Raw genomic sequence first — 23,850 nt, 5'->3', positions numbered from 1 at the left:
TGGTTGGGACACCGAGGGACGGTTTGTGTGTGGTTAACACCTCTGGGATTCCGTGGCATGGGGAGTTCACTCATGGGGGAGGCCTGGGAATCCTGGGCAAGTGGCCAATTCTTTTTATTTTTTTCCTGGTTAAATTTTCCAGGTGGAACAAAATGCAGCCGCAGAAGCCTCTGTTGCAGAGCTTTGTTACCTCAAAGATAATTGGAGGCATTTGTCAAGACCTTAACAGAAGCGTGGCTATTAGTAATAGCATTTAAAGTCGAATTTTGTGATTGAGGACATAGACTTGTTTGTTTGTTTGAAAGTCTGCATGAGATGTGACTTGCAGGGGGTGGTGAGCAGTGATCTTTGTCTGCCCCACAATAGGGAGCAGGGACCCACTGCTGCGGGCTGGGTCTCTCTGGGACATCCCATTTCTCCTGGAGTGGGTCATCTGCTCCCTGATGAGCTTGTGAGGTGTCCAAAGGTGCCTTTTTTTGGTAAGAAAATTTTTGTTTGTTTACTAGTTGGTTTGGCCTCTGATGTTCCGGCTTTTATTTAAGGCAAGGAAGTAGAATGGAGTTAAAAAGAAGTGTTTGGTAAGGGAGGGATGGCGGTAGGCTGTAAGAACTGGCCTCCTGCTCCAGTGAAGGTCATTTACAGAGCTCCTGAGGTCATCCAGGGACGAGGACTTGTTTCTTGCTTTACCATCATTTAGTGGAAGACTCCAGCCTGTATAAAATAGAGTATTTACAGCCAACACGTTTCCTGCCAGTACTGTGTTTATTCTCAGGCTGCTCTGCAGAGCACAGGTCTCTAACCTGAACCGCCATGCAGGTGTTTGCGAGGGCTGGGGCTGGCATGGGGCTCCCCGCCGCTCCGTAGCTGCTCGGGGCGGTGAGCAAGCCCCATCGGTGTGGGTGTGCGGGTAAAGCTTGTGCTGACAGTGTGTCCTAGAAACCTGTGTTTTTCTGTTGTAATCCAGAAGCACTGACCTGAAAGGCAGCTGCGAAAAGACTTGACTCTGCTTTTATCTGTTCTCTTAGATAAATCCCCTTAGTCCCAAAAAGCGGTTTTGAACCTTTGTTGTTGAGAAGATATGAGATCTTACTGCAATGTCTTGTATGAATGAATACTTTAGGAAAAAGTGATATTAAATAGCATCAAAAAGAATTTAACTTAATGCTACAGGCAGACATTACCTGACTCTTCTCTCCACATAGTTTCCCAGGGTAACACTTGTGAACTGAAGTAACATCTTGTTTGTGATCTTCCTTTAGAAATACTTTCCCGACTCAAATAAAACATAGTGTTGTGAAAAATGAATGTAATCTAAAATGACTAAGTGTGCAACGCTTTTACTTCTGGAAACTTGAGTTGCGGAAGTAGAGTAAGCCAGACTTTTTGGTTTCTGTGGCCACCTGGATTACCTGGTGCTGTATGTGCGTTTCCAGGGTTGTTATTTTCCTTTAGTGGGTGTGCTCATCAAACTTTGCTTCAAACCCCAGAATCAAGCCTGAATTATAACCCTGCCCTAGCGTTTCACAAAAGACTGGGCAGTTAGTTATAACTCTTTAGAAGCTATTTTGCCCTGTAGAAATTTTCAGCAAAAGTTATTTTCAAAAATAAAAGTAGTTCTTAACTGTAGGTAGTTTTGCTGCCTCTTTTTTGCAGGAGAAAGTCCTGTCTTGAGGCAGAGCTGTAGTCTGAGGTTCAGCTTTGCGTGAAGTTTCAGCTCCCTCCTGACGATGCCTCTTCCCGGTGCAGGCGTAAGCACTGCGTGGCCCTGGGTGAATGCGAGTGTGGAGATGAATTTAAATGACCCCTTCCTCCTGGCTGCCCACCTTGGATGAAATCTTGTATATATTTGTGCACACAATTTTTTTTTCTTTAATTTTCCTCTTTCTCCTTCTCTGTCTCTTCCCTTTAGTTACTTCTAGTCGTGACAGAGATGTTTGGCAGTCAGTGCCTTGCTGGTGGGTGTATTTTGTTTGCCAGACTTCTAATTCTTTCCTTACTTGCTTTTTTTTTGAGTTTTGGTCTTTGATTTTCTCTGTGTACATGCGCATGTGTATTTAAATCTTTAAATAAAGGTTTATTGTTACCTTATGTGAAAACAGCTTGACGTTGTGAGTAGTTTCTACCTGTTGGAGCCCAAATATGTTATTCTATTTTGGGAGAGGCTGTGAAATTGCACTGTTTTCCGTTCCTTGTGGAGAAGGAAGGGAAGGTGGCTGTGGGCAGCCAGATGAGTTGGATTTATTTTTTGTCCTCATTTAGATCTTTGTTAGCGTGTTTGGAGTATGTTGACTTTTTGCTGTCTCACAGTTATTCAAGTATTTTTCTACTCTTCCAGAACTAATTTAGCTAAAGCTTTCAAAAAAAATCAGATATAAAAAAGGGCCTAATTTCTGTTAGAGCATATGTTTGGTTTTAATTCTAGATTTAGAATAGTATTAAAGCCTGAAATTAGTCTCTCCATAGCAGCGTGGTTTGTGAGAGTGGAAACCTTCTTTTTTCTATGTTTACTGTTTCCTGGCTGCATGATCTTGAAGATGTCTTACTGCTGGTTGGACTTTTTAAATCTAAAATGAGTTGCTTTGAAAGTATTAAGTCAAATCTGTAGAGACTGCCTAGTTGTATGCACTGTATTTCCTTTCTGGTACAAGCAGGCAATAGGGCAGTAGAATGTAATGCCAACAGGTATCATTGGAGTTCTGTCGGGTTAAGAGATTTAAATTAATTCTGAGATTTCAAAATTCACAGAAAAAAATACACCTTCGCTGTACAGAGCAGAATCTGGCAGAGCTTCAGTGGGCGCTTCCTGTCCTTATTGCTTGGAGAGGCGTTGTGGTGAGCTGGAAGAAAACTCCCGCTGTGGCAGTCTGCGTTGTGATGAGCTGCTCTCTCCGGGGGGAAGAGAGGGATGAACGTTTGCAGTTGGCCTCTGCAGCTGTCCCTGTTAAACCTGCTTTGAAAATACTTTTTCCTAAGCATAACTCTTAGGAAGTATCTCAGACATGCGCTGCGCCGTCCGTCCGCGTGAGCTCAGACTGCCTTATGCCGATCGGATGCTACGTCAAAGAAGAGAGAAGAAAACAGAATTTCTGGCAGAGTAGAAAGAACAAGGTTCTGGTGTGAAGCAGCTCAGTCCAGATGCTGTCAGATAGTGAAGGAATAAGTGCCCTTAATATTTCCTGAGTCTTGTGCGTTTAATTACCTTGGAGATGTGCTGAATCGATACAGTTTTTAGAAAGCATACTGTTGAACTTCTCTTTTAAGAGTGTGATCAGTCTTTTTATTAACTGCTTTAACAGGAAGGTGTGTTTTCAGTTCTCCTTCTTTTGGCCAAAGTGTAATTGGCCTATAACGACTCCATAACGAGCAGTGAAATGAACGGGGAGGCATTGGTTGCGTGTGCCCCCCGATCTGCCCCAAGTTCCTGATAGAAGCATTGCACTTCAGTAGTGTCAGCTCCATTTCATTCAGTCTCAGCTTACAAGCAAAGCTTTATAGCAAGATTTAGCTATAGTGCTACAAGCTGGGACTTCATTGCATTTCAATTTGGAAGCAAATCCCCTGACTGCATGCGGCAAAACCACCCTGCAAACCAAATAGGATGCCCCATGGAGGAGGTGAAGATGGAAAGTGCTCCAGATGCTCTCCAGTGCTGAAGAGAGATGTTGCTGTGGTTCAGGTGGTGGGCTGCACCACCGTGGGCTCCTCCAATGTGCACCCAACACATGTGTCTGAGCAGAGAGCTCCCCACAACTCCCCCAGACCCTGGGGCACCCTGAAGTGGTTGTGGTGATGTATAGGTGACTCGGTGCCTATACATTACCCCAGCCTTTCCTTCCAGCAGCAGCTGCCAGCCTCAGCTTCTCCTCATGACTCTGCTCCTCCTTTGTTTTCCGCAGAGGCTTTTCCTAGCCTTCCCCTGTAGGTCTTTCAAAACTGATTCCTTTTCTGGCTTTCTGTTTTATTGTTTTTTCCATGTTGACTGTCCTTCAGCTTCTCGGAGTCCCTTAACAGGACATTGCTGCTTGTGTGTTTGTTCCCCAGGAACCCTGAGGGCTTGCCTGGTGGTAGGGTACTCCGTGGACGTGTCAGGAGCCTGCTTTATCCCACGACTCTTGCTGATGCCAGCTCTGGTAGTTAACAGCATGTAAAAATACCAGCACGGGAAGGTGGTGGCCTGGATCTGCTTGCCCCAAAGAGGTTATCTACCCACTGGTAGCAGGGGAAAGTCGTGACGCTCTGCAGAACAGGGACTGTGCTCCAACATGGGGCATGGGGTCCCACAGCTTCAGGGGAGAGTGAATGAGCTGTGATGCCAGCATGGCAGGAGGACCTCTCCGTGTCTGACAGCTCTGCTTCCACCTCAGTTGTCCCACAGATCGTGAGGTTCCGCGCCTTGGAGGGTTTTTTCTTGGACAAGGAGCTGCCACATCAAGGGCTCCTGCAAAGTCGTCTTGCTGACCTTACCCCTTGGAGAAAGGGAATCGAAGGAGGTGGCTCTCAGCTTCTGCAAGCTGCCTCTCTCAAGTAGCTGGTGTAGCTTCAGGATCCACATTTCCCCCATCAACACCTTGTGTTGGATGCTGTCCATGCTCAGTATGGGCAGAGGGCTTGGCTCCTTGCTATCACAGGGGAACGGTGCATGCAGGAACAGAGACGACACATCAGTGATGGTGGCTAGGGTGTGGGTGTGCGCTGGCACGCTGCTGTCATGGGTGGACAGGTGAGAGGACAGCGTGGCGTGGCATTTGCGGAGGGGGAGAACTTTCCTTGGGAAAGCTTTAAACTGGCATGCAGGGTGGAGGTGTCTTGCAGACCAGGAGGCGAAACTCAGGCTAGCCAGAAGTTACCCCCAGGCTGGATGCCATGGAGAGCAGAGGGTGGGTTGTTTCATTTGCTGATGTGTTCCTGTTGTGCTGTGACTTGCTCGCGAGGACAGCCGCAGAAGGACAGGGTGGTGGAGGAGGGTGGAGTAGGAGACTGTTTGACCTAGGTCAAAGTCATTCTGCAGCGAAAAGTTAAAACAAATGCTTTTTAGTGCTCACTTAAAAAACATTGGAAAAAATCCCCCTGACATTCCATTGAAGTGGCCCTATTTCGGAGGCTTTGGTCAGACTGAAGCAGCTGATGCTGTGTCAGCTATTGGCAATTCATGCTGTGTAGCTCCCGAAAGCTGTGCTCCCCATTTCCCTCCGAACAACTCTAGAGAAATTGCAGGGTAGGATGTGACCATCCACATGGGAAAGGGGTTTTTCCTTCCTCAGTGACCAGGTACAGTAGCAACTGCTCAAAATCGGAGCTCATGTGCCCCTGCACTGCCCAGTTAGCGCTTTCCCTGATCCTTAAGGATGGCAACCTCTTTTGCCTATCTCCAACGGGGGGAGCCGAGCAAGGTGAAGTGGAGAATTGAACCTCATAAAGACCCTTTGCTCAGCAGGGTTTGGCTCTTGCTTCCCATCACCCCGGTTTTCCTTGGGGGTGGAAAGCTGTACGGCACACCTCTGCATGGCTACCAGGCAGTCGCAAGGGCTGCTGAGCTTTTCAAGCGAAACTGTGGGAAATATCAGAGGGATTTTCTTTTTAGACAGCACCACAAGATGGAGCAAAATGATTCCTGGGTTTGACATCTTCTTTCTGTCTAAAAACATCAACAAGAAAAGCTGTTAGACACACACTATCAAGCTGGAAAAACCTGCTCCTTAGTGTCAGGACGTGGTGGGAAACCATAACGCTGAGTTTCAATCTGCTGCTCTGCTGTTGAACTTGAATTGGAGAGATCTGTGCCGAAGTTAATGGCAATCAGAGCAAACAGAAGAGTTTCACTATCTTTCCTGTCAACGTATCTCAGCATCTTTTTGAATCCCAGCAGTAGCTGAGCCTTAACCTTCCTTCTGTTTTTGTTTTTACAGAGCTGACCCTGAACCCACCAGAAGGAATTGTAGCAGGTGAGGAGCTGAGCAAGGTTTGTGCACTGTGAAGTTGTAGCCTTGTGTTCAGGTAGTGCTAAGCATTGTTTTGTTTTTTCTTAATAGGTCCCATGAATGAAGAGAACTTCTTTGAATGGGAAGCTCTGATTATGTGAGTTAATACTGTTTTGTATCTGAAATCAGCACTTGCATGCTATGATTAGCTCCTAGGAGAACAAGAATGTCAAAAAAAAAAAAAATCAGTTCTGCATGACATTGGCCTTAGCCTGCATTTGACTGGGAATTTATTTTCTGACCCAAACAGGGAATTATATTTGGAATTTCAGCAGTGTGATGGAGGCAGCATTGGGACTTAAGTGATCATTTGTTGTACATTATAATAAGCAACATTCAGCATAAGTAAATTGCAAATTTAACAGGAATCGTCATTTGGGTTCCCTTGGATATACATTGCATATACAAACACTGTAGGAGACAATGAGTTGCTTGTAGATCACTCACATCTGTTGGGAGCATTACTCAATTGCAAATACAGGACAGGTTTTTCTCATGTTTTAAGTGGAACAAAATACACAGATTATCAGTGATAGGAGAAGAAAGTCAATGTCTAAAATTAGTTGACTTACTATTCAATGTTTTTCTAGAAAAATGGAAGGGGATTGATCTGAGAAAGTACTCAAATTAAAAAGGAAATTAATTGTTTTGAAATTCTTTACACTTCATGAATCGGCTGCAGTTGTAAAGATGTTGGGTGCAGTGGTTCTGTGTAGAAAGCTCTTCTGTTGGTGAATAGCTCTGATCGCTACCTGTTGTTTTTTGGGGGCTGACAAAGACTTCTTTACAAAGCTGTGTCCTCCCCCTTCCACTCCTGAACCGACGGGTAGGGTTGTTCCTAGCAAAACTTGGCATGAAAAGACAAAATCTTGCCCAGCATCTTGCAAGTTGTTTTCTCTCCTGCTTGTACCCTCTTACTCATGCTGTACCCTTCTTTGGGAACTTTGAGTACATGGAATAACTGGTGATTTTTATAAAATGAAGTTCTAAAATGGTAGGGGAGAGGAAAAGAGACCTTTGTCACTCGGGTCTGACAATTTAGGCAAATGCCACAGAATTAAAAGATGAAGAAGCTTCAAACCGCTAAGTCTGTCTTGAAGCTGATGATCTGTTGTTAGGGTAGATGCAGGCACTGTATTTCAAGATTCCTTTAGTAAGAGTTGGTGATTTCCTTTCTTTCAACCAGGGCCAGGGGGTCCTGGAGGACACCCGGGGGCAGCAGGCGGTGGCCATGGCCCCGTTCACGATGTCCCTGCTGGTTTCTTGGCAGGTTTTCACTGCAACCGCCACTGCTGACTTAGGAGATTCTCAGCCAGTGTGGGTGGCAGAATTTTCCTAGCTCAGTTTGCTTGGAGTGTGTTGTCTAGGGATGAAAAACAAGATTTCTGTCTCTTGGGATGAGGCACGCAACCAATACAAAAGCGTCCCAAGCTATAGCGTACCACCTATTCACACAAGCTGGCTGCGTGGGTGATCCTACTTTATGGCAAGCGTGAGCCTCTGAGTTATTTTAGGCCTTGGTAAATGGAGGTTTGGATTACCACTGCTTGTTTGCTGATTGATATGAAGAGGTAGCAAATGCCTCTGCTTATGTGCAACGATTTATCCAGTGATAAACAGGTTGTACTTCCTGGTAGCTCAGTCCCCTGAGAAGACACACTTAGCGTGGAAATAGGTAATTTGTCGCCTGACACCAGAGATTTTGACTGCAGCGTCTTAACGCTTTCTCTTTCTGTGAGTGGGATAGTTAGCGCTCTTCTGCAACATGCATTTTGTAATGTACCGAATTTCAGCTCAAAGCTGTGCATTGCTTGGAGTGTAGAAATCCCAGAGGATTTTAATGCACTTCTTGGAATATGGAAGGCAATTCCTGCCTGTCGGCACTCTCTTGTAGCAGAGATTGTGTGGCTAAGTAGAGCTTTCATGGGGGATACAAAGAAGTGCTTTTGGATTTGATTCATTACCTAGAAAATACTTTTTCTGATGTTTCCCATAACAAACTCTTAAACAGCAGAGGAGCTGCTTGCAGACTTGAAAGCCCTTTAAAGTGCTGAGTTCTGAGCTTCAGGTCTTTGTCAGTGCAAAATGAGAGGCGGAGGTGCTTTAATTTCGGTTTCTGTATTGTGTATGTGTCATAATAAAATTATATTTTAAGAGCTGCTAAATTCTGAAGCTGTGGTACAATAGAAATGTTTACCCTAAACATGTTTGGTTACTTTCATCTCTTTACAAAACTCTGTTAGTAGAAGTGTTTGCATACATTTGGAAAGCAAGCTAAATTACCTGTTTATATTTGTGTGATAATCTTCTCAAATGTTTTGTAATCTCAAACGTGCTGTGTGAGATTCTGGGAATGAAAGAAGTGCAGATGAGGAAATTAAAGTTGGCTTCAAATTTTTAGACAGATGAAGTGCAAAAGGTAAGTAAGTAGCATAATAATCAAAGAGAACAGAATACTTTTTTTTTCCTTCACCTGATTTATATGAAGGTAGAGCACATGTAATAGCAAATCAATTAAAAAAAAAAGAGACCTAAGAAAGAAAAGACGTTGCCCATTTATCGGTTTAGAGGTGGGCTGGGTAATGTTGCACAGATTGACGTAAGAGCTTGGCTTGAAGATAAAATACTGCCTTTTAAAATAATGGCAAGAATAATTTGTATTTCCGGTGTTCTTGCCTGCAGCAGCCGTAGTGCTGGATAAATGTTAAATATATAAATGTTAAGGCTGTATTGACATGTCTGAATGATAGAACAGTTCTTATGCTCCCAAACTGAGTGTAAGAGATCCAGAATGGAAAATACAATGTTGTAATCTTTCTGAACAGTGGAGTTTTGGAGCCTGGCATAAAACGCACCCTTTTGATAAGACATCAAACAGTAGCTGAATTAGAGTATTTATGAAAGCCAAATCTTTGCAACAGGGTGACTTATTTGCGATGATAAATAGCCCCAGCATGCCAAGAGAGTTTACCATAATGCCGCTCTATTCCTTAGCGCTGCGTGAGGTCCTACAGGCTGCTTTGTGTTGTGCAAGTTCATGAATTTGACGTTTCAAGACCAAGTTTTGCCCTCTTTGGTTGGCGTATATGAGCGTGCATTGCTGTTAGAGTTTATCCCCAAAAAACACAAACCCATGTAATTGTTGAGAACTCCTTTAGCCTAAAAATTGCTTGAAAAGTAAACAGTATAAATTGAAGTCAACTTATCAAAAACCTGTCTAGAAAGGTAATTAGATCTGTAATTAGGCTTAGGACTTTTGTTTAGCATGGAATTCCCCTTTTCGGCATCTGATGACTGTGGGTTTTGGTCCTTTTCCAGCATCTTTTTACAAATAAGAAGCCATTTACAAATGTACTTGAAGCTATGATTATAGAATTAATTGTCCTTGTCAGTGCGCTTTTCCCTCGTATTTAGGCAGATACCCGCCATCCTTTTCTTTCCCTTACCTAATAGCCAGGTCATGGAGTTCAGAGTTTCTTATTTTCATGCTGTGTCTTACATCAACAGTGTTGTTCATGACATCTCTCACACAACAAAACAGTTTAGTTGTCTAGCAAGTCATTTAATGCCATATAATGGCCGGAGGAGAACTGATGTCCGCTCCTCAGTGCTTTAAGGAAGTCCGTAAAGTAGCATCATGTGCGGAAAAAGATGCGGAGACTGCCTGCTTTGCAGGCTGTAGAGAGTCTTAGACGGAGCAGGTTTAGGACAAAGGTTTTCTTGGAGTTGCAAGCCTCAAGCCTGTGCAGAATGAGTGCCGTCCGTGTGCCTGCGGGTAGCGATGGCAAGTGCTTTGCCTTTCCTGGGGCTTGGGAGCTGCTGAAGGCAACCGGCCTGTTGGCTTGATGCCTTTGCTCAGTGGGACGGGTGTCACCGCTGCGTGGTCTGAGTGTTTCTTGGAGGAACCCTAATCGAGTACTGGGTAGTCTGGACTTCAACTGGCATAGGAGCTCAGGCGAAATCATAGCGTGAGGCACAGAGGCTTTGAATGTGGGGTACTTGGAAATCTTTGCAGAGCAGGTGGTGCGATTGCGAAAGGTGCTGTGCTCTTTACCTCTCTGGCCCTGCCGATGTCCTTTTTGAGCTGAAAGCAATGCCATCAAGTTTAAATGTTGCAGCCTCCTGAGTGTTTTGTAGTTGCAAGTGCTGTCTTGGATTAACTGTAATAATTTCTTTGAAGTTGATCCTGGCAGCACTGAATGGCTAAAACAAAAGCGTTTTGCTGACATAATACAGGGCCTAAAGTGGATCGCGTTGGGTTAACATATTTCACAGAAGAGCCCTTAAGGCTGTGTGTTTGCTCTCGAAACAGAACATAAGACACCCACCAGCTTTTCAATGCGTGTATGTACATACTCTTAGAAGTTCAACAATAAGCCTTTAAAATGCAGCTGGAATTAAAATGTTCATGACAAAATGCATTCAGTTTACTCTCAGATGTGAATTGAATCCCAACTAAATTTAGGGAAAAGGCCAGAAAGGGAACAAAATGGTTGAGGCGGTTTGGCTTTCATTCTTGCAGTATGTTGATGCATTTCTCTAATCTTACCTGCCAGCGTCGATATTCAGGTTTAAATCACGTAGTTCTTGTGTTTGTCTGCCAGCCAAGTCTTCTGAATCCCACAGTTTAAGACAGTGAGCCTCCTAGGGCTTTAGGTTTTGCTGGTCTCAGTTTTCTTTTTCTGTAGGTTACCAATTGCAGTCTTAATTGTTAGGGGTCCTTGAACTTTTATGTTCTTTCTGGCGTGGAGAATGTGGATTGGGAGGAGGAGGCACGAATATATTCCTAAACCTTATTTCCCAGACAGTATAAGCCTTGTTTGACGAGCTTCTTACTAGATACATGAGGTTTCCTTGGCTAAGATTTTCAGTGGTGAAGCTTGTTTTATGATCTTTCCAATCAGGGAAGATCATGTTTGTGTTAAAAGTTCCAGGTGGTTCGTCAAATTTGAATAAATCATGTCTAATAAAGTGTTTTGCTTGCTTTCCAAAAATGTTTTATGTAGGGAGGGTAAAATAGTTGTCTTTATACTCTCAATCTGATTGCACTTTGAACTAGATGATGAACACAGTAAGGAAATGTTCCTACAGGAACCCTGGTGAAGTTCTCCACGTGTGCTTGAGGGAGTGCAAACTAAATACCTTAAGTCTGCAGAGAAATGTTGTCCTGCATCTAGCAATTATGGTCCCTGAGCAGCGTTTTTATTTTTACAAAACATTGCTGTGTTTTTTGCATTAGATAGTGATAAGTGTTTATGTGAGATTATGCTTGATACTGGCAGTTCGAATCTCCATAGGTTTCATAAATTATTTTTGAGCTGCAGCATTTGACACCTCTGTCTTGTGCACATAAGAGTATCTTCAAAGGCACAGGAGTCCCACACCTGCCTCTGCTTTCTCTTGACGTGCAGACGCTCAAATCCTGGAACATGCCTTGGAGCCAGATACTCCAATTATATCCAGACACACCCTGCTAATTAAGCAGTGTTGTGACCTTCCTAGTAATTTAGTGTGCAAGCTTTGATTTCCCCCTTCCCTCCCAAACCCCATATTTGGATTTAAGTTTGTGAGGTGTGGGGTAAGAGTGTGTTAACTCTTTGTTTTCTGGGGAAGATGATATCACCCAAACCTCAAATGTCTCAAGAGACAAGAATTTGGGAGAAAGAGCTTTTTAAAACTCTGGTGAATAGCTTTTTATCTGTTTCTAGGGGTCCTGAAGACACCTGTTTCGAGTATGGGGTTTTCCCTGCTATTCTGAGCTTCCCACTCGACTACCCGTTAAGTCCTCCGAAGATGAGGTTCACGTGCGAGATGTTCCATCCGAACAGTGAGTCTGATGTAGCAGGACGTACGGGGGAGTGGGTTGCTTGCGCACGTTAAAAACAAACTTTTGCAGCGGGAATACTGGCATCCTTACCACGGGTGGTTCTCTCCTTTTCCAGCCTTGAGTATGCAGTGGAAGTGTTCAGCCATCCAGCAATTTTGCTCTGTCTTATGTTCACTTTCTCGCATTATTCCTCATAGACCCTTTGGTCATAAACAGTCCGATAAAGATTCCAACAATTTCACTGCCCTTAAGATCATTCCGGGAATACTTGTAACTATTGCGTAAATAGTCTTCTGTACATGATGTGAGATTTAGTGGATTAGTACAGACTCTTTCCAGTCTTGCGCTGTGACTTGCACTTAAGTAGTTTGGTGTTATTTTAATGAGTGAAAATTTGTTCATATTCACCAAAGTGTGGATGCAGCTTTATTAGGTAGCATGGCTCTTTCCCCGTCACAGGTTTAGTGACATTTCTGAAGTGATCTTTCTGAAATACAAAGCTCTCTGTCATCTGCTTGGACACGTGTGCAAGCGTTTAATATTAAGACTTTGCTGGCCTCTTCCCTGCAATTCTGATGATGACAATATTGTCTTAAGACTTTTCAGTGGAAGTAATTGAACAACAAGTACAGCTAACAAGTTTGAGCCTTGGACAGGTAAAAACCTTAAAGCCCCCTTTCACAGCCTGGAGCACTACTTCCTGAAGTGGGTCTTGGCATTCTTTGTAAAATTGTTGCTTATGATGTCTGCTAAAGCGATATGGATTGTGTGAAGATTGTTTATCATCACCCAGGTTTGAGGGGCTGCATCTGTATTCTAGGTTATTAGGTCTCTGCCACTTGAGCGCAATAAAAGGCTGCCCTCCTTCCTAGCCTTTCCTTCCCAGTTGACGTTCCTGCACTTGCATAACACAAATCTTAATCTCAACGGGGAATTGCTTTATTTCATCCTATTCCAAGGAATTTTGCAGTTTCTGAAAGTTCTTCTTCCCTTCTCGAGGCACCACTGCTGCAGATTCTTGCCCATTTAATCTGCATCTTTTTGTTTTCCTGTGGAAGACCCACCTGCATGTCACATTATAGAGCTGGGCGGACATGCCCAAGGCAATGTGGCATGCCTCTGAAGCTCTGATGTCTGCAGCAGTGCCGCGTTTGGCACCTGGAAGCAGTGTGGCTGCAGTGGAACCTTTGGCTCCAGCTGGACCAATTCACCCAGACTTCTTGGCAGGACTGGTCTCCGTGAGCAAATCTGTGTCCAAGCAATACTCTGTAGCTCCAGTTGTGGCCTTGGCTTGAGGTTCGCTGCTCGCTGCTGCTTTGTCTGTGGCATAGCTGGGAGAAGTGGGCTGCAGAGAAGCACAAACTGCCTGACTCTAAGCTGTTACAGAGTGGCTCTACACATGGGCGCTTCCTCCGTGGGGTTAACTGGAACATACTGGATGGTCTTGAAAGTCCTGTGACTCTGGGTCATGTTAGTCTAAAGCTGAGATCACCTAAAGTAGACACTTGAATCTTTCTTCTCAGATGGGATTGTGATGGCCTGGTTATACCCAGAAGGGCTGTAGAAATGGGTGACTGTGCAGTGCTTTTTTCTGTTCCTTAAGTGCTTAGTCCTCCACCTGGGAGGAATTGCAAGGAAAATGTTTAAAAAGTCTACTGTGTTCCCTTGTCTTTGCAGTTTATGTTATGTACAGGGGGAGCTGAGACGCCACAGAACTATCTCCTCTTGAATTATTGACGTTCATGGATGCTCCGGCGAAGATAACTTCAAAGTAGCGATTGGTGACAGGTCTTGCATTAGGACTTAGTGACAAAGTGGGAAGATGCGTACATCTTCCTGGAATCAGCCTTTTCTCTCTTGACTCTGCCACTGTGGTCCAGCTGTTTTAAATGAGGCACTGCATAAAAACATTAGAGTAATGTACAAGTGAAATACCTTTTACCCTTGTGTTCCTGACTTGCAAGGAGAAGTGCTGATTCAGCACGTGCTGTTCTCATCTCTTCCAGCTACAGCTAGACCAGCTCCAGTCCCCAGCCTGGGGCTGTGGGAAGGGATGTAAATAAAAGTCTTCCAAAGCACTTGGGTGTTGCAGGCCTGCGCAGACTTTAGCTGGGTGAATGGAAGGAACGGGAAATGAGCACAACTGCTTCCAGCGGCCATTCCCTCTTTTTGTTTTGTCTTGCTTTCGTGGCAGTGGTACAGGTTTGGTCACCTGAGGAGTAGAAGGACTGAAAGTACTGGGCTGAAGTTGTTATTCCTTGGGAGGCTGCAGAATTAGGCCCTGTTGCTAAAGCAGTGTTTCAAACTCCGATCTCTTTGTGTTGCCTCTTCAACCTTTCTTTGGCCTCATTATCAAGTCAGTGGGGTCAGTGTCTGTGAAGACGACTTGTTCTGTTGCAGATGCTTTGCTTAAGCTAAAAGTGGGAGGGAAAGACGTCTTTATCCTTAATGGCTTACCTTGTTTCCAAGCGCTTCAATGCAGCTGAGCTTTCAGCAAAATTTTAAAAAGAAGTAGCATTAACTCTTCTGGTTGCATCTCAGTAATGTTCAAAGTAAGATCAATTATATTGTTTATAACACACCACTTCTCCCTCCTTGCTGCAGCGGAGCAAGTTTGCATAATTCTTTTTACGGTCACGGTCCAGTGGAGGGCTGCAACGTGCGTTCAGTGCTGTGTTACTGTCACCCTTCGATTTAAGTAGGGCTGGTTACCTACCTGGAGCTGTGTCTGTGCATAAATACTTGCTTTGCTCCACCGGGCTGCAGCTCTTGTTTTTTCCACGGAGCCTGTCAATGGTTATTAAATGATGTGAGTGCTCCCAGCAGGCTTCTGCTGGGGAAGGGTCACCCAAGTTTGTTAGGTTTGCTTAAGGGAGATTTTTGCTAGACTTCTGTCTTTCAGCTTTTGTGTCCTTTTGCCCTTGGAAGAGGAAATTTAAAACTGGGTTTAGCTTCAGTCATACGAAGGCCAAGCCCAAACATTCATCTGTGCTAAAGATGTGGAGAGGCCAAGTGTTTCCACTGAGTAACAATCAATCTCCTGTACTTCTTATGCAGTTTACCCAGATGGGAGAGTTTGCATCTCTATTCTTCATGCTCCTGGGGATGATCCCATGGGATATGAAAGCAGCGCTGAGCGATGGAGTCCTGTGCAGAGTGTGGAAAAGATCCTCTTGTCAGTTGTTAGCATGCTGGCAGGTAAGAACTGCTGTTTTATTAGCAGTAGCTCAGATAGCAGTTACTGAGTTAGCTAGAGCTGCTTCTTGCTGTTTGGTCTGTTAAGTGAGCAAAGGACATTTAAAGCTGCTCAGCAGCAACCACAGTTCTTGAAGCCCTAGTATTTATTTGTTAATAAAACGGTTCTCTGAAAATAATTGAAAAAAAGAAGACAAGTAAAGTTAGTAAAGAGGTGTTTCCAGCTTTGCGAGCAACTGCACTGCTTTCCTTCCAGGTCAGCAGCACCTGAGCAGATGGTGGTGGTCAGGTGGAGTTGGAGGCTCAGTTGGTTCCCTGTTCCTGCACAAAACCTGTGCTCCGTCTTTGCGTTTGCTACGATGTCTGTTCAACTCTTGCAGGTCTTAAAGCTGCTGATTACAGGCTGTGTTGGATTTGGCTTTAGCAGCTGAAGGGTTAGCAACCAGATCTAACCAGTGCGGTAAATTGGAGTCCCTGGCCTCTGCAATTCACAAGCCAGCAGCCTTCGTTTCTATTTGTTATTTGCCAGCCTGGGAATGTAGCCCATTCTGCCATCGATGGTTCAGAGGAAGGCTTCTTGAGAAGAGGAGGGGGGTGTGAAAAACTTTTTGTGCAGCCTTTTAAATGGCTTTCCCTAAATCCAGCAAGGGCTGTGGATCAGCTCTGTTGTGTACAGCTCTCTGAAAGACGGATCGTTTTCCACATAGTGGACAGAGTCACTGAACTGCCTAAAAAGAGCTGAGCAGTATCCCTTAGAATCGGTATTGAATGGGAAAAGATTTTAGACAGTTTAGAGGGTTTAGAAGCAGCAAAGTTTGTTTGATCAAAGAGCAGGCAACAAATTCTTACATGGGATCGTTTTAGCTTCAGAATAGTAACCTACTGTTGGGAAGCTGTGCAGACAAACAGTACCTCACTGGGCTTCCCGGGGGCTCCAAGAACTTGCTTTGTGGTGCAGCCTTACCTGGACTGGTTAGCATGGGAGTCACCTGGTCTTTCTCATTCTCTGCCTGTGCGCCCCGTTTTCCCATGGCTTTTGGAGGAATTAGTCTGAAACATCAGTGGTAAGCTGGTCAGCTTCTTTCAGGCCACTAGCAAACTCTTGGCTCTGGCTCTGCAGGTAGTGTAAGCCCAAACTTCCCAAACTGGGGGACCTGCATATCTACTGGCTTTTAAGGGTGGGCCCTCAGCACTGTGTCAAGAAAGACATGAGCCCAAGATGTCTGCCATGAACTAGGCTGAAGTGGATTTGGACTGGTGTGTGAAGCAAAATGTGTAGAGTAGGTTCTATCTTGGTGACTTGTGCAATCCCGCGACAGTTGTCCCGCTGTATGCTGACCAAGGATCTGATAAATCCTGTATTTCAGCTTACCTCTGTACAGAGTGAAGTGTTAGAGTCACGGGGGCTTAATGGACTTTGTAAAATGCTCTGAAATCCTCGGATGAAAGATGTTGCAGAAATGAAAGCATTCTATGGGTTTTCTTGGTTTGTTTTGTTGTTTTTTAATAGAACAAGCTATCCCAAAGAGTGACGGAGCCTGTTTGGGTGGCCTGGTCGGGAGGGCTTTGTGTCTGTGAAGCCGCAGAACCAGAAAAAAAACATTTTTCAGGGAGCAGCGTGCAGTTTTAAAAACCCTTGACGGCACTGGTGGTGCTGCATTGTGTTGTTCCATGTGCATGCCGAGGCTCAACCGCTGAAAGCGTAAACAAAAGAAAGCCTTGTTCCTCTGCCACTTGTTTCTTACCTAAACTCGACCTTGCTGTGATATTCTCCTGTGATCGGTTAGATTGGAACCGTTTGGGGATCCAGCAGCTGTCAATGGATTTTCTTTAGTGGTGTTCCTGTAGTCCCAAGCAGGGGAAGCGTGCTAAAGCCACCGGGAAGCGGCAGTACACAAGCAGTATTGAAAAAGCGTGAGGGTCTTGCTCCATTGCCTGCCTGCCCGCCTATCTTTCAGTCTTTCTCGTTTCAGAGCCAAATGATGAAAGTGGAGCCAATGTAGACGCCTCCAAGATGTGGCGGGAAGACAGAGAACAATTTAACAAAATTGCCAAGCAGATTGTGCAGAAGTCACTTGGACTTTAAGCTCACAAAGAGACTGAAGTGTTTTGTATTTTTCTCCACCTGAAAACGAGCAGTGCTCAGTGCTGGTACCAAAAAGGAAAACTTTGCAAAACTATTGGCCTGGTTCTTCTTATCATTTGTTATTTATTTAGCATCTCTTTTCTTCTTCCACTGCTCCAGAGAAGCCTCTAGTTCACTCAGTTAATTGTGTGGAAAAGGGATTTAATACAAGGGAAAAATCCAGAGACAGTGCTCTTTCAAAGGCTGCTTGTTGCTACCTCACTTCATGGTATGGAAAGCTTGGAGACTTTGCAATCTGCAGCCCACCTTTGCCAATCTGCTGTTTGAGAACAGAGCTGATTTGGATCACCTGCTGGAAGAATTAGTTGTGTGTTTTTATCAGTAGCATTGCATCTGGAGCAGGAAATAATCTTGTTAATGTTATGATAGTCACTAAGTGAAGGACAGCGTTTGCAGTCAGAACTGATTCGAAGGGTATAGTTAGCAAGAGAGGCTGCAGAACAAGGTTATAGTCAGGAGGCATTAGCAAAGAAAGCGATTGTGCCACGTGTAACTCTAAGAGAAGATCTAGGGAGTTGTCGTCAGTGACTGACTGGGGGTCTAGGGTGGGCTGGTGTTCCTAGGTGACACTGTGAATTTGTATTGAGCCTTTGAGTCAGTGTTTGCTTGGAAGAATTCCCAAGAGCTGCTTTATTACTCCTTAAAGACACTCAGTTGTAAATTTTCCATTCAGTTAGAGGTGCCAGATGTAAAGACTGGATTCTTAAACACTTTAGTTGGGTTCACCATGGGTGAGGTAGGTCACAGGCAGCCTGAAAATCCAGTGAGAATGTGTCTGCTCTGCTGGGCACGTAAAATATCTCTGCAATAATGTCAGTTCCTCTTCTGTTGACATTTAGGTGTTGAGAGGATGAGGCACCGCTGGCCTTTGCCATTGCAGCGCAGGTCACCTGTTTTTCAGGTGAACGAGCGAAGATGGATATGATGAATTTTGTAAAATTAACTGTAACACTTCTTTATGCTGCCTGCTCTCATGTGTTTAAATGCGAGTCAGAGAAGACACCAACTGTGTTTACTTAGAGGATGGTACGACGCATGTTTAGAACTGCAGAGTATTGTAGGTGACCGCTGGTGGGGAGGGTGCTGGAAATTGTCACCGTTTAAGGCTGGGCTGGCAATTAAAGCTGCAATGATCGGTTTGTAAAACTGCTTAGGGGCCACCGGTGACCTCTGTGCTTTGCAAGCGAATCTCTTGTGTAGGTCCAAATCTTTTTCAATGTACTACAAGCAATAACACGCCCATTGAGAGCACATGGAATCCAGTTTTGTTGGCAGCTTTAAACGGGCTAAATTTGAGAAGGGCTTTTTTTTTTTGTGAAAAGCGCATGATGTGGAAGGAGTCGCACCGCAGAGAAAGCTTTACAGAGGTGATTGTGTGCACGTGTGTGTGTACAGCTCATCAGTATTTGTGTCTTGCTGCCTGTGCTGCATATTCCCGTGCCGCGGATCGCAGTATGCCATCGTTACGCACTTCTGAAGGGTTTGTTTTGCTACAACTTGCTGATTTTTACCTCCTTGTAGAAGTAATTCTTCTTGCTTTGGTGTAAGGGTGGGAGGGGGACCTGACATATTTTGCAAGCAGGGATGATCAAAGAGTGTTGTACCTAACTAGTATTTCAAGGCATACAGGAAAATGTAGCACTTCTACGCAAAGTGGGAGCATTTTTTTAAATTGTAGTAGATGGAGCGTCGCTCCTGGGAGTACTGCAGCCACTTTTGGAAACAATGTTGGAGAGCTGCGAGTGCCACGTGGCAAACGATGGATTCAGCAGACATGGCAAAAGTTGGCTTTTTTTAAGTGCGGAGTATTATTCACATGTGATCACTCATTATCTTTATTTTATGGTGGGATTTAGTCTGTATACTGAAAATAAAGTGATTATATTTTCTCCTTTCATAGATGTATGCAAATGTATTGCAGTGGGTGTTTTATATGGGTAACCAACTGGTCAAGAGAGTCCAATTCGGACTTGGTCCAAAGGAGTGGAACTGTTTATTCTAACACAGTTAAAACACAGGGGTTGCTTTAGAGGAGTGGAAGAGTTGACACAGTTGCTTGGGCTTTCCAGGCAAGTGTCTTGTCTCTAATGATGGCAATCACTTGATAATTCCAAGAAAACTATAAAAATATGACAGCTGGCAGATGTGATGCGGTTTACTTCTTTAAAAGGTCTTGTTATGATCTGTGTATCTGGCCTAGGAAGGTCTGGTCCTGGCAACAGGTGAATCATCAGTTTTAATATATCATTCAGAATCTGGTGGTGTTAGCGCTTGGATTTGAGAAGGATGGTTAGATGTCCAGTTCCTACTGAGAATTGCCATAGTCCGCAAATCTCTGTTGCTTAGAAATATAATAATTTCTTTTTAAGTGACTGGCATGTAGTAGGCTTGCTAACTTGGGTGTTTTAAGCCGCCCAGTGAACATAATACCAGGCAATCTTGCAGATGACAAAACGTAAGCAGAAGTCCACCTCAGAGGACTAAAACTTGCCTTGTGGAGTTGAGAAGAACTATCCTGAACGATGGCTGTTTGCTTAGGTGAAACCGGCCGTGGGCATTTGTGTTCACTGAAAGGCTTAAACATGACAATGCAATCGGCATCTTGGATTCCCTGTTTGTTTTACTCGCAGGAAAGAAAGAAAACTTCATCATCATCATCATTCCCTAATAACCTGAATCCGTGCGCACAGGGTGAGGGTTCATCTCGCACAGCTCCACGCCTGTGCAGAGGTGGGTGGGCTCCTGCCTTGCCCAGCTTGCTCCGAGAGGGTTTCACGGCGCAGGCAGCTTATTACAGCTGGGGAACACCTGAGAGTTAAAGCTTGTAAAGCTGCCGATGTCGATCCCATGACAGACTTCCCTGGGAGGCTTAATCCTCTCCCTCTGTGAAAGAATACTCGTGTTGGCAGCGCGTGTAATACTAACCACTAGCAATGTTTTTCTGAGCAGTTGCCTTTTTTTCAGTCTGAAACAGTTATTATAGAACGTGTTTCTTGGGGAGTGTCGGAGCTCTGCAGGTGTTATACGTGCAGGTAAAGTATTAAAGATTTTTAAAAATCCCTTTCTCTGGATTATATTTGCTTTAGTATTTTATATTAAAAAAACAAAACAAAACAAAACCCTTCAACAAAGCTGTAAAAATGCAAGCAACATCCTCTTTAAAGCCTTTGTATATACATGCATCCCTCACACGCTTTTTTTTTCTTGGCAAATGGGGCTGTGTCAGAACACACACAGTGGGATGCAAGACATTCATTAATTGTGTTTTGTGTGCCTGTGTGCATGCAAGCGGTTCTTTGAAAGTGCAAGCTGCCGGGCAAGAGGCGTTGGAGCCACATGAAACGGCCGCAGCTTCAGGGCAGAGCCAGCCCCAGGCTGCTTTCCAGCTTTTTTTTTTTTTTTGGGGGGGGGTTTTTTGTTTTTTTTTTGGCTGGAGCTATGTCCCGAATGGAAGGTGGTACACTGAGATGAAAGGGTGAAAGCTCTGCGTCCCTGGAAGATCTTTGCTTTCCTCCTGAAGTTGTGTCTTGGTGAGGATGCTGTGTCTGCTTTACCCCTATAAGAATCAAAAGGAGAAACACCCCCTCTATCAGCATAGGCCCGGAATGTCTGTCCTGAGTGCCAGCCATGCTGCTGATGCTGGGATTGTCTCGGATGAGGGATTGGCACAGCTTTTGGGAGGTAGCTCCAGAACGGTGCTTGAAGCAGCAGCCTCCCTGGCCCCGTGGCATGGGACGAGGGCTGTGCGTGCTGGCTCAGTGTTGTACAAGAAGTGTAAATGTCTTTAACCCCATCACCTTTCAAAAACTTAATTCCCAGAAGTTTTGAAGAGGTTCTGCCTGGAAAAGTTTTGTTGAAGGACTGGGAGGATTGCAAAAGGCACCCGAGCAGGGCATGGAGGTACAAGCGTGGGAGGTCCCCAGGCTGCCCGGGCGAGAAGCGGCACTGGTTACCTGCCCCATGTTGCTTCTCTCTCAGATTTCCCTGATTTGGTAGAAGAAGAAAATCACTCTGCCCTTCAGCAAGCTCAGGGGCTGGGAGGAGTGGGGAGGTGAGGGATGCTGAGGGTCTTGCTGTCGGCTGGTGGGGTGGTTGGGGGCGACACAGGGAAGGGGAAGGTGCAGGAGTCTAGAGAATTCCTCTAATATCTGAGGCTCTGGGTGGGATGAGCTGCCCTCCCCATGTGCTGCAAGGTGGCCAAGCCCCTACACCTGCTCCCGGTGTCTCCTCTCCAGCAACCTGATCCCACCCGATGTCCCCTGCACCAAAAGCACCGTTGGGCTCGCATAGGCAGCTACAGCTATGCAAGCCTCCCTGGTGCCACAGGGATGAAACCCAGCGCTAGGGAGGGAATCGCCCAAGCCACTTAACGCTTGGTGATCCTGCATAACGTGCTCGGTGCTCTCCTTATTTCCCAGGAGCGTGAGGCAGCTGGGCCATCAGTGCCATCCCCATGACTCCAGCCCTGGTGATCTTCCTGTCCATCCCAGCCCTGATCCTTGCGGCTGGATCCTGGTCGTGCCTCGACCACCAGCCCCTTTCCCGGGGCGGGTGGTGTAAGAGCCAGGTGGCTTTGAAAGCGGTTCGTACTGCCCAAGATGGGACTTAGCCGCAGTTAAGATTATGGGGTATGTTAATCTATAATTAATGGTAATGATACGGACGGTGGGTTATTACAGGGTAGCTGCCGGTGTTAGCAGCGTGTGCGTGGGCTCTCGGGGAGCTATTTGTGAGCAGGTCTGTCTAGTCATGTTGTTCCTGAAGGGCGTGGGGGGAGATGAGCCAAATCCAGGGTCCGGTCCCCTTCCTCCGTACGTGGGGCACCAGCTGGCCTCAGCTCGCCGGGGCAGGGCTCTCTGGGGGCACTTGGATGCGTTTAACCAGGGGGATGCAGGCGGGAGTCAGGCATGTATGGCGGAGGGAGAGGCTGTGGCTCTGAAAGGAGCTGGGTCACCCTGGCCGAAGGGGCTGCGGGGGGTGGCCGGGAGGGCTCCCGGGGCTGTAGAGCGAAGGGGCTGCGACCACCCCTCTGAGGTGATGTGGGAGGTGGGTTCAAAGCGGCAGAGATGCAGGATGCAACATGTCAGGGGGCACCCACGCGTTTGGATGCTGGGCTCAGCACGGGGAGGCTCTCCGCCCACGGCCGGGTTGGGAGTTTTGCCCCAAAACAGTTTTTCCCCACGCCAAAACGATTTGGCAAATTGAACCCAAATTGGGGCTGGCATGATGATGTTAGGTGAATTGGGTTGTTGGGGTTTTTTTTCTGAGTCTGCCTGGGATGGGTTTGCACAGGCTTCTCTCCTGGTGTGCTCCTTCACCAGGATCCTGGTCTTCCTCTGCCAGTCCAGGGAACGCGTCGATCCCCCTAAGCTTGGTCAATGGCAGCCGTTCGGTCCTGGGGGGGACCTCGCTCTGTGGGGCGGGTGTGTTTGAAGAGCAAGAGAGATGCCCACATCTCCGAGCTGAGAGTGAACTGCGGAGCTGATCCCCAGGGCTTTGCGTCTTGCACGGCTTCCTCTCACCATTCATCCCTCTGGGATCTAGGAGATGGAGGAGCATGGGGCAGTGACCAAGTTGGGGGGAGTTTGCTCTGATGCTCAGAAGCCCCTGGGGTTGGAGATCCTTCTGGTTGGTGTCTGTGGGCTTGCTGGAAGGGTGGCTCAGGAGGGGCCTTGCTCAGCCGGAGCTTGGCTTTGCTCGCCAGTTCTTGTGATGAAGGAGGGATGGCAGAAGGGCAGGTTGGAGGGTAGGCTTTTTTGAAATCCACTTTGCCTGGAGAGGTGATTAGAAGTTGAGTTTTGTCCTTGGCCAGATCCTGCTTTGACGCAAGATCTTCTGCCTTGGAGCCTGGGCATGGCCTCGGTGGGAGTGCTGGTGTTTGAGGGCCTTATTAAGGTCTATATGAAACTTGGTTTTATGAAAACATCAGTATTGTTGCTGAAGTCACTTGTCCAAACCGTCCCCGTGCAGCCTCTCATTTAGCATTTGGTGCTCTTCAACATCCGTCCTTTTAACACCCAGTCGGTAACCAGGGGGCGATTTATTTATTTACCGATTAATTACAATCCCCGTCAAACAAGACTCGTGTTGGGTCAAATTCCTTCTCGTGCATTAGATGTCTTCTTCTGTAGATACCCTTCTGCTCCCTCTTTTGGCCCCATGGAGACTGATCAGCCCAGAGTGATGCCACACGCCGAGCGCCCCAGCAGTGGGACCTCCGCTCGCCGTCCCCGTGCCAGCCCCAGCTCCCACCCTTGCCTGTCCCCTCCTGACTCTGATCCCTCTCTGCTCTTGTAAAGCGCGATCGGGAGCAGCTTCACGGCGATTTCTGAAAGCCCGGACGTCAAGGGCGGCGATTGCTGGGTGCTGCAGTGCTGGACCGGGAGAGGACGGGCTGTGATTAGAGCCCCGCTCCCTGGCACGATGCCCCGCTGCCGGCAAAGCCCGTTCTCCTTGCTGCGGGGACTGCGTGGGACCGGCGAAGGGGAGGATGAGCCAAGTTCCCTGGGAGAACCTCCTCCCTTATTCTCCATCCCTACCACTTTGAACCATCGGCTAGGCTCGCCTTGGCGAATTCTGGGAAGCTGGATGTCCCCGTGCTTGAGCATCTCGGGGATGCCCGACGGTGCTGGGGAGCGCATGGGGTAACCCCACCGAGGATGCTGGCTCCATCTCTGTGCTGGCTGGGGCCAGTCTCTGAGGGT

At 46.2% G+C, this 23,850-nt stretch overlaps 1 protein-coding gene across 1 annotated transcript; it reads left to right on the top strand.

The window, feature by feature from the left end:
• The first annotated feature begins 5,881 nt into the window (after positions 1 to 5,881).
• Positions 5,882 to 17,385, top strand: UBE2G2 (ubiquitin-conjugating enzyme E2G 2). The gene is made up of 5 exons (XM_009697006.1): positions 5,882 to 5,942; positions 6,030 to 6,075; positions 11,687 to 11,805; positions 14,863 to 15,003; positions 16,974 to 17,385. Exons 2-5 carry the CDS (start codon positions 6,035 to 6,037, stop codon positions 17,084 to 17,086), a joined length of 414 nt encoding a protein of 137 aa, XP_009695308.1. The 5' UTR covers positions 5,882 to 5,942; positions 6,030 to 6,034; the 3' UTR covers positions 17,087 to 17,385.
• Positions 17,386 to 23,850: the final 6,465 nt, after the last annotated feature.

This window comes from Cariama cristata, unplaced genomic scaffold, assembly GCF_000690535.1.
Source record: "Cariama cristata isolate BGI_N322 unplaced genomic scaffold, ASM69053v1 scaffold21963, whole genome shotgun sequence".
NCBI lineage: Eukaryota > Metazoa > Chordata > Aves > Cariamiformes > Cariamidae > Cariama > Cariama cristata.
The sequence above is the reverse complement of the archived record's forward strand: the minus strand, read 5'-3'. Positions and strand labels throughout refer to the sequence as shown.

Bases quoted from the DNA above. Each gene is read 5' to 3' on its own strand.
- UBE2G2 (XM_009697006.1), top strand. From the start codon at position 6,035: ATGAATGAAGAGAACTTCTTTGAATGGGAAGCTCTGATTAT. The intron at 6,076-11,686 runs GTGAGTTAATAC...ATCTGTTTCTAG, and splicing joins GAATGGGAAGCTCTGATTAT to GGGTCCTGAAGACACCTGTT. The intron at 15,004-16,973 runs GTAAGAACTGCT...TTCTCGTTTCAG, and splicing joins AGTTGTTAGCATGCTGGCAG to AGCCAAATGATGAAAGTGGA.